We start from the raw sequence: 15,822 nt of genomic DNA, 5'->3' as shown, positions 1-15,822 counted from the left end.
AAGCATTCAGAATATCATTAGTACTATTTTATTTATTTTCATATTCCTCTTCCCCAGTTACCTTATGGAATATACTTTCACTTTTTGCTATTAAAGATGATAGAAATGATTAATTTATAATAAACAACATATACTACTATAGGTGGAAACTAGGGGAGCAATTGTTATATATCTATCTGTATATCTATCTTTGTAAGTACATATATAGATACAGATGACAGTATTATAAAGTGCTTTCGTTCTTTAACTTGTATTTCTGTGTCACTTACCTACTTTATTTATTGGTATGTATTAGCGAGTAAAGTAATCCGTGCTTGTTTTATTTGTATAGATGTGTACAGGGAGGAACTACTGCAATCCCTGGGGCTTTTGGCTGTGGAAAGACGGTGATATCGCAGTCTCTATCCAAGTATTCCAACAGTGATGTGATCATCTACGTAGGATGTGGTGAGAGAGGAAATGAGATGTCTGAAGTCCTCCGGGACTTCCCAGAGGTCTGTATTTATAACGCTTCCAATACTAATCTAGAGAAAATACCACTAATCAACTTTAATTGGCAATTAATAAAGCTTTGTGTTGAATCTGGAGCAATGCTCTCATTTGTCAAGGATCTTTTAAGGAATTTTTCTGATTATATCTGTGATTCAGTTTGTATACTCAAGGAGACGAATTTCAATTTTTCAGTGAAACACTTGAAAGTTTCTTTTTGTGGTCTGGTGGTTTTCAGTTATTGGGAGAAAGATACAATAGGCAAAATATTTATAGGTGTGAACTTTACATAGCCTTTATATGATCTACTAGGTTACTGTAGTAATATTCCTTTTTCTATAAAATAATGGGCTTCATTTATGAAATGGAAATACTGGCTGTTTTCTTTACCACACAGTGGGATAGAGGGAAGAGGTTGGAGTGATGGGAATATGGCTTTGGGAATACAGATTATCAGAGGGATTAAATATAAACAAGTTGTGAAAAGGGGACTGAAATGTTCTAGGGATCACTAATAGATTGTTTGCCTCTAGCTCACGATGGAAGTTGATGGTAAGGTAGAGTCAATTATGAAGAGGACAGCGTTGGTAGCCAATACCTCTAATATGCCTGTTGCTGCTAGAGAAGCCTCTATTTATACTGGTGAGTATATGAATTGGAATAAAAGCGATTAACATATCTGTTCTTAAGTTTAAATCTAGCACCAAACTTTTTCTTTGCCAAAGAACTTTTCTTTCATTCTAAAGTACATACACACAACCATGTTCCTAGAATATTTTTTTTAATATTTCACATATTATTATATCTTGAGAATATGTCAATTTAAGACATTAATAGAGCTGCCACAATCTTTTTGATGACTTTAAAATGATGTATCTTCTACTACTGGTTTTCCTTTTTTCATTACCTGTTTTACCATTGCTCTATCTCTGAATATATCTGTATCTCTATAACTTGAATTATCAGCTTTGAACTGTAATACTTTGAATATCAGTATGTTTATGTATTATCTTCCATCTTTGCTCCCACTTCCATCCAGCTTTTGGTGCTTTGATTTCTACATTTTCAGGATTTATAATGTTCGTATTCTGTTCTATAACCATAAATCCAGTATTTGTATTAGCCTTAGACCTAGTGAAATGGAGTCATGCCCACTGGCAGTCCCTTGACTACAGTTTTTCCATTTGTTTCATGGTTGGACAAAATTTGAATTCTTGTTTTTTTGTAAGTCTGGGTTTTTTCAGCTGCCTTTAAATTTTAACAGTTGGGCAGAGTATAAAATTTTTTGATCAGTATTTCTTGCCTAGAGAACCCTTATTTCAGCATTAAGTGCTGGGGAGAGATCTGACGCTGGCCTACTTTTTTTCCTTTTATAGGTGATTTTTCTTTTCACCCAAAGGAATGTCTCTTTAACTTTGAAGTCTTTTTTTTTTTACTTATTTTTTGGCTGCGTCAGACCTTCATTGTTGGTCTTCGTTGCTGCGCACGGGCTTTCTCTAGTTGCCACAAGTGGGGGCTACTCTTCATTGTGTTGCACGGGCTTCTCATTGCAGTGTCTTCTCGTTTCGGAGCTCGGACTTTAGGTGCGCAGGCTTCAGTACTTGTGGCACATGGGTTCAGTAGTTGTGGCTCGCGGGCTCTAGAGCTCAGGTTCAGTAGTTCTGGCACACGTGCTTAGTTGCTCCGCGGCATGTGGGATCTTCCCGGACCAGGGCTCAAAACAGTGTCCCCTGCATTGGCAGGCGGATTCTTAACCACGGCGCCACCAGGGAAGTCCTAACCTTGAAGTCTTATAACTTTATTAGGATATATCCCAGTATTGATAGTTCTGATAATTTTTTCCTGAGACATAGTATACCTTTTCAATCTATGAATATGTCTTTTATTTTGGAAAATTTTTGAGAATAGTTTCTGAAACTTTTTCTCTTCCATTATGGTTATCTTCTTGAAGCTAAACATAAAGCGTCTCCTTTAGCTGTTTCCATATGCATCATTTCCTCTCTAATTCTTTTTATTTAGCCTTTTATCCATTTTTTAACAGGATAATCAACGTGTATTCTTTGTATTGCTTCCAGTGAAGCCTTTATGTTCTTCTAGCTCTTTGCTGAGTTCTGCTGGCTCATGAAACATCTTTTGTGATCTTACTGTATACTCCTTGAGATTTTTATTTTGTGGTAGGATGCAATATTAAGATTTTCTTTTATTAATTAATTGTGGTCACAGTTTTCATTTGTTTCTTGGCAGGTTCATTGTTGTACTCTGCTCTTCTGTCTCTTTTTTTCTTTTATTTTTGTTCCTGTGCTGATGTTTATTATTGCTATTACTCATCTTTGCAGGAGATGGGAGGGAATGGTTGTTACTATGGTCCAGGGTAGCAGGAATTCTTCCTGGTAATCTGTGAAGTTTGTTATAGCATAGAGTTGTGTAAGTTATTTTACTTTTTCTTTCCTGCCAACAAAAATCCGCAGCTACAAGGCCACTTACAATGAATTCTTTCTCTTCTACCCTGCCTCATTCACTTTTTACTTACTGAAAAGGAGTGCCTTCCTTTTTTTTGGGTCCCCATCTCTCTACTTCCCCTTGATGCCAAACTGGGTCCAAGGAACCCCTGCCACTAGACCTGTACCCCTCTTACTGTGTTCCAGACAACGGATTCTTGGTTTTACCCCTCAGGATGTACCTTCTGGTTTGCAAAAGCTTAATCTGAGATGTGCAGCCTCAGGTGAATTCTTGGTGTCTTTCCACTCCCTTGTTTGTTTTTTATCTCATTTAGTTGGCTTTCCTCATTATTTTGTTGTGAAGCTAAACATGGCCCCTAGTTTTTGACTATGGAGTTTGTGTTTCTGTATTTCTTGTTCTCCTTGTTTGGTGGTTACTCTTATGAGAAGAAGGAGAAAGTGACATACTCATCTACTATTTTAGGACAAGAAGTCTACCTACTTCTTTTAAATGGCTGCACAGTATCCCTTTGTATGGATATATCGTAATTTATTTAACCAGCATCCTTTTAGGGGGCACTTGGATTATTGATAATTTTTTTGCTCCCACAAACTTCACACCATAAAACATTCTTAAGCATGTTTTTTTACACTGTGGCTTTGTATGTTTTATGCGCATGTTTCTTTGTATTTTTGTCAGGTAAGTTCTTAGAAGTAAAATTGCTAAGAATACAACTGTTAATATAGATTTTAGTTTTTAATAGCTCTTCAAAAGGAATAACAGTGGACAAGAATTCTGCTTCTTCACATACTCACCAATGCTAATTTCTTCAACACTTTCTTATGATCATTATCATACAGAAAAGTTGAAAGAATATTACAGTGAATACCCATGTACCCCACACCTAGATCTGATAATTAGCATTTTACCGTTCCTGCTTTATTAGATGCCTATTCGGTCTGTATTTCTTACAGTGAGCTAGCATCTTTTCTGTGTGTATTCACCATTTGAAAACTGCCTTCTGTCCATTTTTGTATTGGTAGTAGTTGTTTATCACATGGAGGTAAAGTTCTTTGAAATCAGTCTTTCATCTGTTATGAGTTGCAGATATTGTCCTAGTTTGCTTATCTTTTGATTTTGTCTGAGGGTTTTTTTTTTTTTTCTTGTAGGCACTGATATCTTTAGGTCTATGAAAGTGGTCTATGAGACTTCTTTGAGGTTTAGTCATGTGTATCTGTCTGTTCTATCAAGTCTTTTTAATAAACATACACACAGGCATTAGTGAATGTTATCACAGAGACATAGCGTATTTGTATAAGAGAGGATCTGATTCTACCATCAGATTGAAATATGTGATAATTACTGTGTTTTTTAAGCCTTAATAATGATAAGTGGATTTCTTAAAGACTTTGTTCCTTGGATCATATTTTGGAAGCCTAAGTCAGTATTTTTTATTCTGAAGGATGTGATAAATAGTAAAGTTCTGAGTTTTCCAGCAACTATTTTGTTTTACTTATATAAGCATCTGTTTCTTTACTGGTAAAATAAGGGAATTAGGGCAGTAGACTTGCTGGAATCTACTGTTGCTTATGATGTAGCAACAAATATACATTTCTAATATCTTAGAGTTGTATAGCACTTTGTACTTTGCAGAGGGCATTTATAGAAATCTTTTCATCTGATATGTGTAGATAGATAGGGTGAGAGTTATTCCATTTTCACAGATTAGGAAACCACACTGGGAAATGAAGTTATTTTGCTAAGATTAATGACAGAATAGGAAGTAGAAACCAGGACTTCTTTCTGTATATTAGCTTCTTCTAAGTGGTTTACTGTATGTGATTTTACAGGAGAGGACCCAGTCTGCATAGCAGAATGATCTGGATAATTAAGATTATTACTCACGTTAATAACATTTGTTACTTTTGAAAAATAATCAAACAAGCTAATTAGTTGAGGATTTTTTGATGCCTATGTCTAATTATCTCAACAATGAATGGGAGGAAAGTCTTTTCCTACTTTTAAAAATGTATACTAGGCTATGATAAACCCAAACATATAATTGCTCAATATAATAGACATTTATTTCAGATGATCCAGGCAATCTTCATTATTCTGTCATTTTGGGGCTGGGACGCAGGCTGAAAAGAGCTCTTTCATTTCGACACATATCTTCCATGGGTCCTGGGAGTTCTCGCCCTCTCAGTAAGCCAGAAGGAAGAAGTAGCATGGAAGGGTGTGTGACTTGCCTGGTGGTGGAACACATGACTCTTACATTCCATTAGATAGGGGTCAGTTACTTGCCACATCTAAATGCAGAGGAGGCTAGACAATATAATTCAGCTGTGTGCCCAAAAAAAGCAGCACAGATTATGGTGAACAGCTAGCAGTCTTAGGAACTTATTGCTTTAAATTTTTCTTAAGGGTGAAAAAGTCAGGATTATACTTTATAGGATTATAGCTTGTAATATTCTTCCCAATTTAGGAATTACACTGTCAGAATATTTCCGTGACATGGGCTATCACGTCAGTATGATGGCTGACTCTACCTCCAGATGGGCTGAGGCTCTTAGAGAAATCTCTGGTCGCTTAGCTGAAATGCCTGCAGGTAAGTCTTTGTATTGCTTATTACATAAGCAAGACTGTTAGGATTTGGGGATTGGTTTATAACCTCTCCTTAAAATTTCTTTTCATTTTTCAGATAGTGGATATCCTGCATATCTCGGTGCCCGTCTGGCCTCATTCTATGAGCGAGCTGGCAGAGTGAAATGTCTTGGAAATCCTGAGAGAGAAGGGAGTGTCAGCATTGTAGGAGCGTAAGTATCAAAACTGTACTTTTCATAAGAAAAAAGGTTATTTATTTTAAAGAGACAATATTTAGCCCCCCTGAGAGCAGTGATTTTTTTTTTTTTTTTTTGTGGTACGCGGACCTCTCACTGTTGTGGCCTCTCCCGTTGCGGAGCACAGGCTCCGGACACGCAGGCTCAGCGGCCATGGCTCACAGGCCCAGCCGCTCCGTGGCATGTGGGATCCTCCTGGACCGGGGCACGAACCCATGCCCCCTGCATCAGCAGGCGGACTCCCAACCACTGTGCCACCAGGGAAGCCCGAGAGCAGTGATTCTTAACCAAGGTTGCACTTGAGTCATCCAAGGAGCTCTTTAAAATGCACATGTTTAGGTCATCTCTACATGTTCTGGTTCTATAGATTTGACTTGACTGATGTATTATATTCAAGTCACAATACCATAGAAATAATTTAGAAAATTATAGACACGTTAAGGTAAGACTGTATCATGATAAAAACAATGTGAAGATTTACGATCCCCACATAAAGCCATATTTTGTTCTCAGACCTTTTCCTTCCTTCCTGTTTCATCTGTTTGATTAGAATAGTGAAACAGATTATAATTAAATCTGTCTCATTTCTCAAACTAGAAGGTGTTTAATAGTTGTCATTCTTAATTTTCAACTTAGTACTGGTTTTTATTTAAGATTTTTGTATAAGATTTTCTTTCCGAAGGTCATATTTCTAAAGTTATTTACATTAAAACTGACTTGCAAAAAATTGCTTTTATATACAAGTTATTTTCCATAAGCATTTCTAATGACTTTTTCTTCTTTTAAATTTAGAGTTTCTCCACCTGGTGGTGATTTTTCTGATCCAGTTACATCTGCTACTCTTGGTATTGTTCAGGTATATCTTTCCCTAGTGTAGTCAGCTTCTGAGCTCCACCCCACCCCAGGCTGTCCTCATGTTATCCACATCACTGTGAAGTATTTCATTTGGTCACTGACGAGTAGGCAGCGGTAAAGTCTGTTTTAGCAACATTCTTACTACTGAAAGTCTTCCGTGCTGTCTGTTCTTTCTTAGCTCTTTATCTAGAGTTTATAATAGATTTAATATTCTGTAAGTGGAAAATACATCCGGGTAGCAAAGTTTTATTCGTGTTAGAGTAATACTACACTTTGAGTTAGAGTAACCCTAGGAGTAGAAACAAATGGGCCCAAAAAAGATATAATGGCAAAAACCCCACAGAAGTTTCTCCTCGTGGTATGGTCCAAGGCAGGTAACCCTATTAGAGGGCAGCTCTTTTCCATTCCACAGTAATCCAGAACCAGCGCTGCTTCTACCTTGGGCTCCACCTAGCCTGGTAGTTGTCTGCATCTGGCTGGTGCAGGCAGACTGTGTAGAAGGCACACCTACTTTGGGCTCAGGCCTGGTCACTCCACTCATTCTGTTAGCCACACCCAGATGAAAGCAAAACTTGGAAAGTGTAGTTTCTGCCTAGGCAGCTTCCCGGTGACAAGGGCATGAATTCTAGTGGATAGCCAGCCAACTTGGCCATTAAAAGTAAGCCTGGGGGGTGTGGGGGGTGGGGATGAACTGGAAAATTGGGATTGACATGTATACACTAATATGTATAAAATAGATAACCAATAAGACCCTGGTGTATAAAAAATAAATAAAAAATTTTTAAAAAGTAAGCCTAAATGAAAGATGTATATAGATCAGAGCTATAATTTTTTTAATGTTGATACATTTATAAGCATATGTATTATTCATATGGGAAAAATAGAATATTTGCCTATATTTCTGTCAGTTTCAGATAAAAGGAAGTGGTAGAGGCTAAATTTACAACTTTCAAGATGTTTAACCTTTGCTGAAATTTTGAATTTTTAATTGCAGGGAAATGGGGAGCAAAGTTAGGAACGCATAAAATACATATGAATGTTTGGCCTCAGAAAAATGACTGTCACATCTTTTAGGATCGGCCCTTAATGATAGGGAACTGAATTTATTCAGAACATTTAGAGGTTTTCATTAAAGTGAAGTATCTATCTTAATAAGCATTTTCTGGTTCATCTGTTTATATTGCACTGTCATAATCTTCAAAGGAGTCAGTGTTTTTGCTATCAGATTTGACATACTATTAAGGAAATTTTGATTTGTAGATATTACCCATACTGAAACCAAAAGAAATACATTTTCCTATTTGCAGTTTTATTCTATTTCATGTATACTTGTTATATACTAAAAAGATAAATAATTTGACCAGAAAAGTATAGAATTGCATATTTAGGACAAACAAATACATTTCAATACTTCAAAAAAAATTGTATTTAAGAAAAATTTTTATGTTTTGTTTTTGATTTTGTCTTTAAATCAGGTATTCTGGGGCTTAGATAAGAAACTAGCTCAACGGAAGCATTTCCCATCTGTCAACTGGCTGATCAGCTACAGCAAGTACATGCGTGCCTTGGATGAGTACTATGACAAACACTTCACAGAGTTTGTTCCTCTGAGGACCAAAGCTAAGGAGATTCTGCAGGAAGAAGAAGACTTGGCAGAAATTGTACAGCTTGTGGGAAAGGTAAGTTGTAAAATCTTGTGGAAGACAGGTCTGTGAGTTGCAGTGAAGCTTTTTAAGGACAAACAGAACCTTGGATATGCGGATTCTTGCTGGGAGAATTAGTATTTATTAAATATTTTTTAAACTAATAGGATTTTAGATTATTCCTTTATCCAGAAGATATTTGAGGGACCTGCTTGTGTTATGGAAAATAGAAAGATGATTGGTGTTTAGATTACTATTGAATAACAAACCACTCTGACATATCAGCCTATTTGTGTACCCACGTTCATAGAAACATCTAAGCACTAAAAGGTGGGAGCAACCCAGATGTCCTTTGCAACACACTCACGTGCGCACGTGCACACACATGCACACACAATGGAATTAATATTCCATTTCAGCCTTGAGAAGGAAGGGAAATTCAAACACATGTTGCAACACGGATGAACCTTGAGGGGACATTATGTTAGGTGAAATAAACGAGTCACAAAAAGACAAATACTTATATGTAACGTATCTGAAGTAGTCAAATTCATAGAAGTAGAAAGTAGAGTAGTGGTTAACTGGGACTGGGAGGGCAGAAGGGGAGTTGTTGTTTAATAGGTATAGAGTTTCAAATTTGTAAGATGAAAAGTTATGGAAATCTGTTTCACAACAATGTGAACATACTTAACCTACTGAACTACACTTAAAAATGGTTACGATGGTAAATTTATGTTATGTGTTTTCACAACAAAATCCGAAAAAGAACATCAATCAGGAAGCAGTTATGAAGTGAATTTATTATTTTTAAAAATTTTTTTTTAATTTTTATTTTTTTTGCGGTACGCGGGCCTCTCACTGTTGTGGCCTCTCCCGTTGCGGAGCACAGGCTCCGGACGCGCAGGCTCAGCGGCCATGGCTCACGGGCCCAGCCGCTCCGCGGCATGTGGGATCTTCCCAGACCGGGGCACGAACCCGTGTCCCCTGCATCGGCAGGCAGACTCTCAACCACTGCGCCACCAGGGAAGCCCCTGAAGTGAATTTATTAATGATAGGTGATCGTGTGTTGATTATGTGGTTTCTGCATGCTAACTGGTTAGAACTATTGGTCCCACGTTGTGGCAGTAAATTTCTAAAAATGTATTTTTTCCTCTTCTAGGCTTCACTAGCAGAAACAGATAAAATCACTCTGGAGGTAGCAAAACTTATCAAAGATGATTTCCTTCAACAAAATGGATATACTCCTTATGACAGGTAATCTAGCCTGATTTTCTTTTTTTAATTTGAGGATATTCTATCAAGTTTTGAAGAAGGAGCTGCCTACACATTAAAACCCTCCCCTCGGGGCTTCCCTGGTGGCACAGTGGTTGAGAGTCCACCTGCTGATGCAGAGGACACAGGTTCATGCCCCAGTCTTGGAAGATCCCACATGCCGCGGAGCGGCTGGGCCCATGAGCCATGGCTGCTGAGCCTGCACGTCCGCAGCCTGTGCTCCGCAACGGGAGAGGCCACAGCAGTGAGAGGCCCGCATACCGCAAAAAAACCCCAAAAAACAACAAAACCCTCCCCGCCTTTTTTTTCTCATACAGACACACTCTGACTCAGTGTATAGGTTTATTTTATATTTTCATAGCAGACATCTAGTGATACAGTATGTTCCCTTATCTTGAGTTGGCTCATTTTTCCAGTTATGACAGTGTTTTCACTCATTATCCAGCCATCTTTAATTAGATTAAATTGTGGCTTAGTGTACGGAGCCTGGGGATCATTGCCTCTTTCAGAAGCTTTTCTCACTACCTGTTACCACAGCCTGTGCCTCTTCTACTCTTTTCCTAAATAATATACTTTCGTGCCTCATTTCCCAAGAGTTCTATTCTTTGTATATTTATTTATTTATGGCTGCGTTGGGTCGTCGTTGCTGTGCGCAGTCTTCCTCTAGTTGCAGAAAGCGGGGGCTACTCTTTGTTGCAGAGCACAGGCTTCTCATTTTGGTGGCTTCTCTTATTGCAGAGCACAGGCTCTAGGCATGCAGACTTCACCATTGTGGCACGTGGGCTCAGTAGTTGTGGCTCATGGGCTCTAGAGTGCAGGCTCAGTAGTTGCGGTGCACGGGCTTAGTGGCTCCGCAGCATGTGGGGTTTTCCTGGACGAGGACTCGAACTCATGTCCCCTGCATTGGCAGGTGGATTCTTAACCACTGCGCCACCAGGGAAGCCCAAGAGTCCTATTCTTTTCCTTTCTACTGAAGTCCCTGTCGGACGTCTCACCAGTCCCTGCTACTCCTGCTCAGTGCTTGTTTTTCATTATTGTCTCTGCTACTTCCATGGCTTATTTAAAAGTTCCCATTTCTTTTAAACTTTGATAATTTGAACCGTTTCATCATAGGCTAGTTTTTCTCCCTCAATCATATTTGGCCCTGTATAAGACTAAAGTGGAAACTGAACACATAGGAAGATTACCAGAATGTAAGACAAGCAGAAAATATGACAGTATAATCAGTAAGGCTCAAAAAAAACGTATCAGGAACTTAAGAAGCTCTAGGAAGCATCCACACAAAGATATCTCCACAAAGGGAAAATTATTTGAAGAGAGTGTAATGGAGAGTGTGCATGAAATTGTGTATGCAAGTAAGTTTAAAGCGTTGGAAATTTGATTAGAATGCATGTGATGCAAGTTGAATATTAACTTCTGTGTCTTCAGTATTAAAAGATATGGGTAAATGAAAGTGAACACATTAATGGAGAAAGGAAATGCTTATTAACTTTAGGAAATTGCAGTTCCCTGCTTTCCTACTATTTATTAAACCTTCACCGACTGTCACAAGGGAGTCTTTACAACTCAGTTATTTTACCATTTGGGTAACTGCTTTAACTGCACTGTACAAACACAAACCCTCAGAGGTCATTAGATTGTAGCAGTACTGTTTCATTGTTCTTCCTGTTTGATTGTGTTAACAAAAATTAACGTCACTCTTTAAATAAAAGAATACATAGCTCCATCTCTCCATCCACCCCCTATTCCTGAGACATCTCTGTCCAAAAACTCTGGAAAAGTATTATTGATCTTTTCCACTATTCTTTTTTCATTCCTTATGTATCATGCAATAAATGTAAGTAGTGTGCATATCTAAATAAAGAAGTTAATGCTCTGGTATTTTACAGATGAAGTAAAAACTATGACCTTGCTTTGGATTTTGTTTTTGTTTATTATTTTAACTTTCATTTATCCTAGGTTCTGCCCATTCTACAAGACAGTCGGGATGCTGTCCAACATGATTGCATTTTATGATATGGCCCGCAGAGCTGTTGAAACCACTGCCCAGAGTGACAATAAAATCACATGGTCCATTATCCGTGAGCACATGGGGGAGATCCTCTATAAGCTTTCCTCCATGAAATTCAAGGTATATTTGTTTCTACCATAAACTTTTTTTAGTAGTTTCTTTTTGATTTTTTAAAATATTTGGGTCCAAAACCTGGTGTGTGAAACTGGCATTTATCATTTTCATACATGCTCGGGTTATGTAAAACCAGAAGAGACCTCAAAGCTATGTTCAAATAGGAATTCACATGATAAAGACTATAGTATGTCACGTCTAAAATAAACGCTGACGTGTTTTCCCTTTTGTCTTAACTGCCAGGCAATTTAGAGCTAAAATCATTGCTAAGCAGCAATTACGTTACCTCAAGTGCCTGTTAATATCTAATCCCGATGCTCCTCTGAAACGATTTCTGCTGCTTACTTCAAGTATCCTATTACACATCATTTTTACTTTTAAGTAGACTCTCATTCTTTGGGAAGTACACAAGACATAAATAGATAATTAAGTGAAATTATCTGTAGAAACTCAAATGTGTAAGATTGTTTTTAAAATACTTGATCAGTTGAGTTGTATTTAATTATTTCTAAGTCATGACATCCAAGTATATTTACTAATCTCCTACTGAGAAATTAAGAGTGATTCTCTGAATGTGTATGTTATACACTATATATAGTGTTTGCATTATAGATTGGAAGTAAATTTGTATAGACACTCACTGTATCAAGGATTTTAAAATATTCACACCCTTTGAGTCCTGTCTTTCCGTTTCAAAACATATAACCCAAGGAAATAGAGATTTTGATATGGATGTATGTAAAAGATTGTATATTAAACTTTTAAATGTCATCCAAAAGTGAACGGAGCCATTGTGGCATGTACATTACAGCAAAAATATTATAAAGGCTTAACATCTTTTTTTCAAAGAATATCCAAAGACACAGGGAAACGCTTATGGTATAATTAGTGAAAAAAGTTGGTTGCAAAGAAATTCCATATGTAATTTGATCCAAATTTTATTTTTTAAAATTATACATTCATAGGAAGATGATAAAAAAATATATGCAATAATAGTGATGAATTCTGGTAGTATAACTAAAGGTGCTGTCTTTTTTCTGTTTACAGGTATATTGTATCAAATTAACATTTCAGTTGTTCTTTAATATCATTAAGTATTTTTCTATAGCACTATTTTGTGGCTGGAGAATAATATTTTCCTATTCTTAGGCATTTAGGAAATTTCCAGTTGTTGGTATGGACAACTTTGTTCATGTAGTTGGTTTTGTGTATTTTCCTAGTATATGTTCTCAGAAGTGGAATGATTGGATCAGAGGGCTTAAACGCTTTAAGGTTTCTTTCATACATTTTACTCAATTAAGTTGCTTTCCACACAAATTTTAAATGGGGTGCATTTTGAGGTTATTTTAGAAATTTTACTCCCCCTGTCCCAAGGTGATACTACCAGACCTTGAATAGTAAATTCTGTTTTGATTAAATTCCAACTATCATATACACAGAGAGGAATGCATCTAATACACATTGCTGCGTAATTCCCTAATATTTTGCATATCATTGAGGGTAAATCCATTGGTTGTTGAATACAGTTAGCAAGCAAGACACAAAACGGAAATTTTGTCTTCTGTTTGGTTGGACGACTACTTTATACATTTCTACCCTTAAAGGAAAAAAGAAAAATAAGGTTAATTCTGCCTCCTGCCTGTGTTTTACCAGTGTACCTCAACCTAGTACTCAAATATAGTAAATATAAATAACTCACTATGTGTTCTGAAAATTATTTTCCAAAGGTAAATTGAATTCTGTCATGTCTTCTTTCAGGATCCAGTGAAAGATGGTGAGGCAAAGATCAAGGCCGACTATGCACAGCTTCTTGAAGATATGCAGAATGCATTCCGTAGCCTTGAAGATTAGAACTGTGATTTCTTTCCTCCTTTTCCTCAGCAAGCTCTCATATGTGTATATTTTCCTAAATTTCTCATCTCAAACCCTTTGCTTCTTTATTGTGCAGCTTTGAGACTAGTGCCTATGTGTGTTATCATTTGTTTCCCTGTTTATTTGGTAGGTCTTATATAAAACAAACATTCCTTTGTTCCAGTGTTTGAAGGGCCTCCCTGATCCTTTCTCCAAAGTGGTGAATGTAGTAAATAGGATATACAATGGCTACACTACTGTAAACGTGTATGTACGATGACGTCTCTCCTTGTCCTAGGTTTGCCCTTTCCTCATCGCCATTAAATTGTAAACAGGACTACCGCGTGTACTCTCTGCAATGGCTTTGGAATGGAAGGCCAGACTTCTCTACATTTTGTCAGGTTCATTGTGAAATGACTCAACATCTGTCTGGTAAAGTTATTTGCAGCTTAGCATTTTGCTAAGTAACCTGCTTTGTAGGAAATACTTACTTTTTTAAAACGTGAATAATTAATGTTTCTATTATGTGTTGCTTCCCCCAGTATAAATCAAGAATATTTGTGGGAAACTGTTGAGAACTGTACTGTTTTTAAAGCAGGCATTTGTGGGACTCAGCACAATAGATGAATCAGTGACCTCTAAAAAAGTGAAAAAGGAGCCAGGTGATCAAACTTAGATTAACATCATCTTGTTAAAGCCTATTTTACTTCACTAGGAAAAATTCGGTATCAAGGACTATTATACTACATTACTAGGAAATTCTTTTTAAAATTATGTTTAAAACAATCACCGAGAACTTGATCCACATCACACCCTCTTTTTTTTCCTCAAACATCGTAGAACCCTAAGCTTCTAAGAATCATGTGGCAATGTGATAGGCAGTAAAATGCCACAGAGAAGATATTTAGTAGTGGTTAAAGGCTGTTTGCACCTTTAAGGACCAGCTGGGCTTTAGTGATTCTTGGGGCCAGAGTGGCACTATGTTTTTACAAGATAATGACATGTGTCACATGTTTGTTTGCTAATTGAATTTTTGAACAACCAGCTTCCTGATCGTAAAAAATATTATTCTTTCACATGGTTTTTGATTCACTGGCTCAAAAGATTTCTCAGAATACCTGTAGCTGTAGCAGCATAACAGTTTCCATTCTGTTTCATAGGGATGAAGTTAATTCTTATATCTGCTGATAACAGAATCTGGGTCATGTGAAAAAAAGATCATTTCTTCCTATCTTTTAAGTATATGTTTTAAAATAAAAGTTTCTGTGTTTGTATGATAAGGCACATTAGGTAATGTATTTCTTTTGGTCTGTTAAGGAAAGATGCAGTTAGAGAATTCAGCTATGTTTGTTTAAATCCTTGCAGATTACATGTTCTTACAGTGGCCTGCTGTTCAGGATAAGTATTCTGCCGTGTATCTTTTTTTAACCTTTCAGAATATTGGAAGATAAAAATTGTGCAGTGATTTGTTGAGACGTGGATGTAATGGTGCTGCTGAATCAGTTTGCTTTCCAATGTGGCCTCCTACCCAGAGGCCCTAAGACCAGTGGAAATTAAAAGAATTTCAAAAACTTTCAATTCCTACCTTAAAGCTACCAGCAAACTAGGATTGCGTTAGTAATGAATGATATGACGAAGAAAGTTTGACCAAGTTTCTTTTGTGTTTTTCTGAATTTGCAATGTACATTCTTACTCCTTTTTAAGAATGTTGATGTAAGGGTGTGAACATGCTAGAGAAACTGCTCAGAGCCTCACTGTAAGTGTCCCTTCACCCATATGTTGTAGAATTTCACATTGGTCACTGATCATATTTCTTTAGTAAGAATGTGTTAAAGTTAACAACAGTCTTTTAAAAAGATGATGCAGTTCTATATTTATTGTGCTGTGCCTGATCCTAAGTGGAGCCAGTTAACAAGTTTCATATGTATTTTTCCAGTGTTAAATCCCTTTGGAAACTTCCTTCCATCCTGACGAACGAATAGAAGAGGTCATATGTATTGCCTTCTTATCCTTGAGGTTTCACTATCTTTATGTTAAAAGTTGTGTATAATTGTTAAAATCTATGAAAGAATAAAAAGTGGATTTAAATTAACATTTTTCCTTTTTTCTGTGGGTGTGGCAAGATCTACTAAAAAAAGTGCCACCTAATTGTATTTCGGCTTGTTTTCAGTATGAACTTCAAAGTTTTTCATTTCCCTCTTTATAGATTGTTACTTAAGATCATGAAATTGAATTGGCGCCCTCACTATAGACTGCAAAAAGTCCTATAATCATGTACCACTGTGATTTGGAAATATAGTACATGGAA

At 36.9% G+C, this 15,822-nt stretch overlaps 1 protein-coding gene across 1 annotated transcript in view; it reads left to right on the top strand.

The window, feature by feature from the left end:
* ATP6V1A (ATPase H+ transporting V1 subunit A) overlaps positions 1 to 15,606 on the top strand; it is a 55,272-nt gene extending 39,666 nt beyond the window's left edge. Inside the window, exons 7-15 of the mRNA XM_060150590.1 lie at positions 332 to 494; positions 1,023 to 1,131; positions 5,414 to 5,536; positions 5,630 to 5,744; positions 6,561 to 6,624; positions 8,099 to 8,302; positions 9,426 to 9,520; positions 11,498 to 11,669; positions 13,422 to 15,606. Of these exons, the coding sequence (XP_060006573.1) occupies positions 332 to 494; positions 1,023 to 1,131; positions 5,414 to 5,536; positions 5,630 to 5,744; positions 6,561 to 6,624; positions 8,099 to 8,302; positions 9,426 to 9,520; positions 11,498 to 11,669; positions 13,422 to 13,514 (1,138 nt within the window). The 3' untranslated portion in view covers positions 13,515 to 15,606. The remainder of the gene's footprint in view (positions 1 to 331; positions 495 to 1,022; positions 1,132 to 5,413; positions 5,537 to 5,629; positions 5,745 to 6,560; positions 6,625 to 8,098; positions 8,303 to 9,425; positions 9,521 to 11,497; positions 11,670 to 13,421) is intronic.
* Positions 15,607 to 15,822: the final 216 nt, after the last annotated feature.

Source organism: Lagenorhynchus albirostris, chromosome 5, assembly GCF_949774975.1.
Source record: "Lagenorhynchus albirostris chromosome 5, mLagAlb1.1, whole genome shotgun sequence".
Lineage (NCBI taxonomy): Eukaryota > Metazoa > Chordata > Mammalia > Artiodactyla > Delphinidae > Lagenorhynchus > Lagenorhynchus albirostris.
The sequence above is the reverse complement of the archived record's forward strand: the minus strand, read 5'-3'. Positions and strand labels throughout refer to the sequence as shown.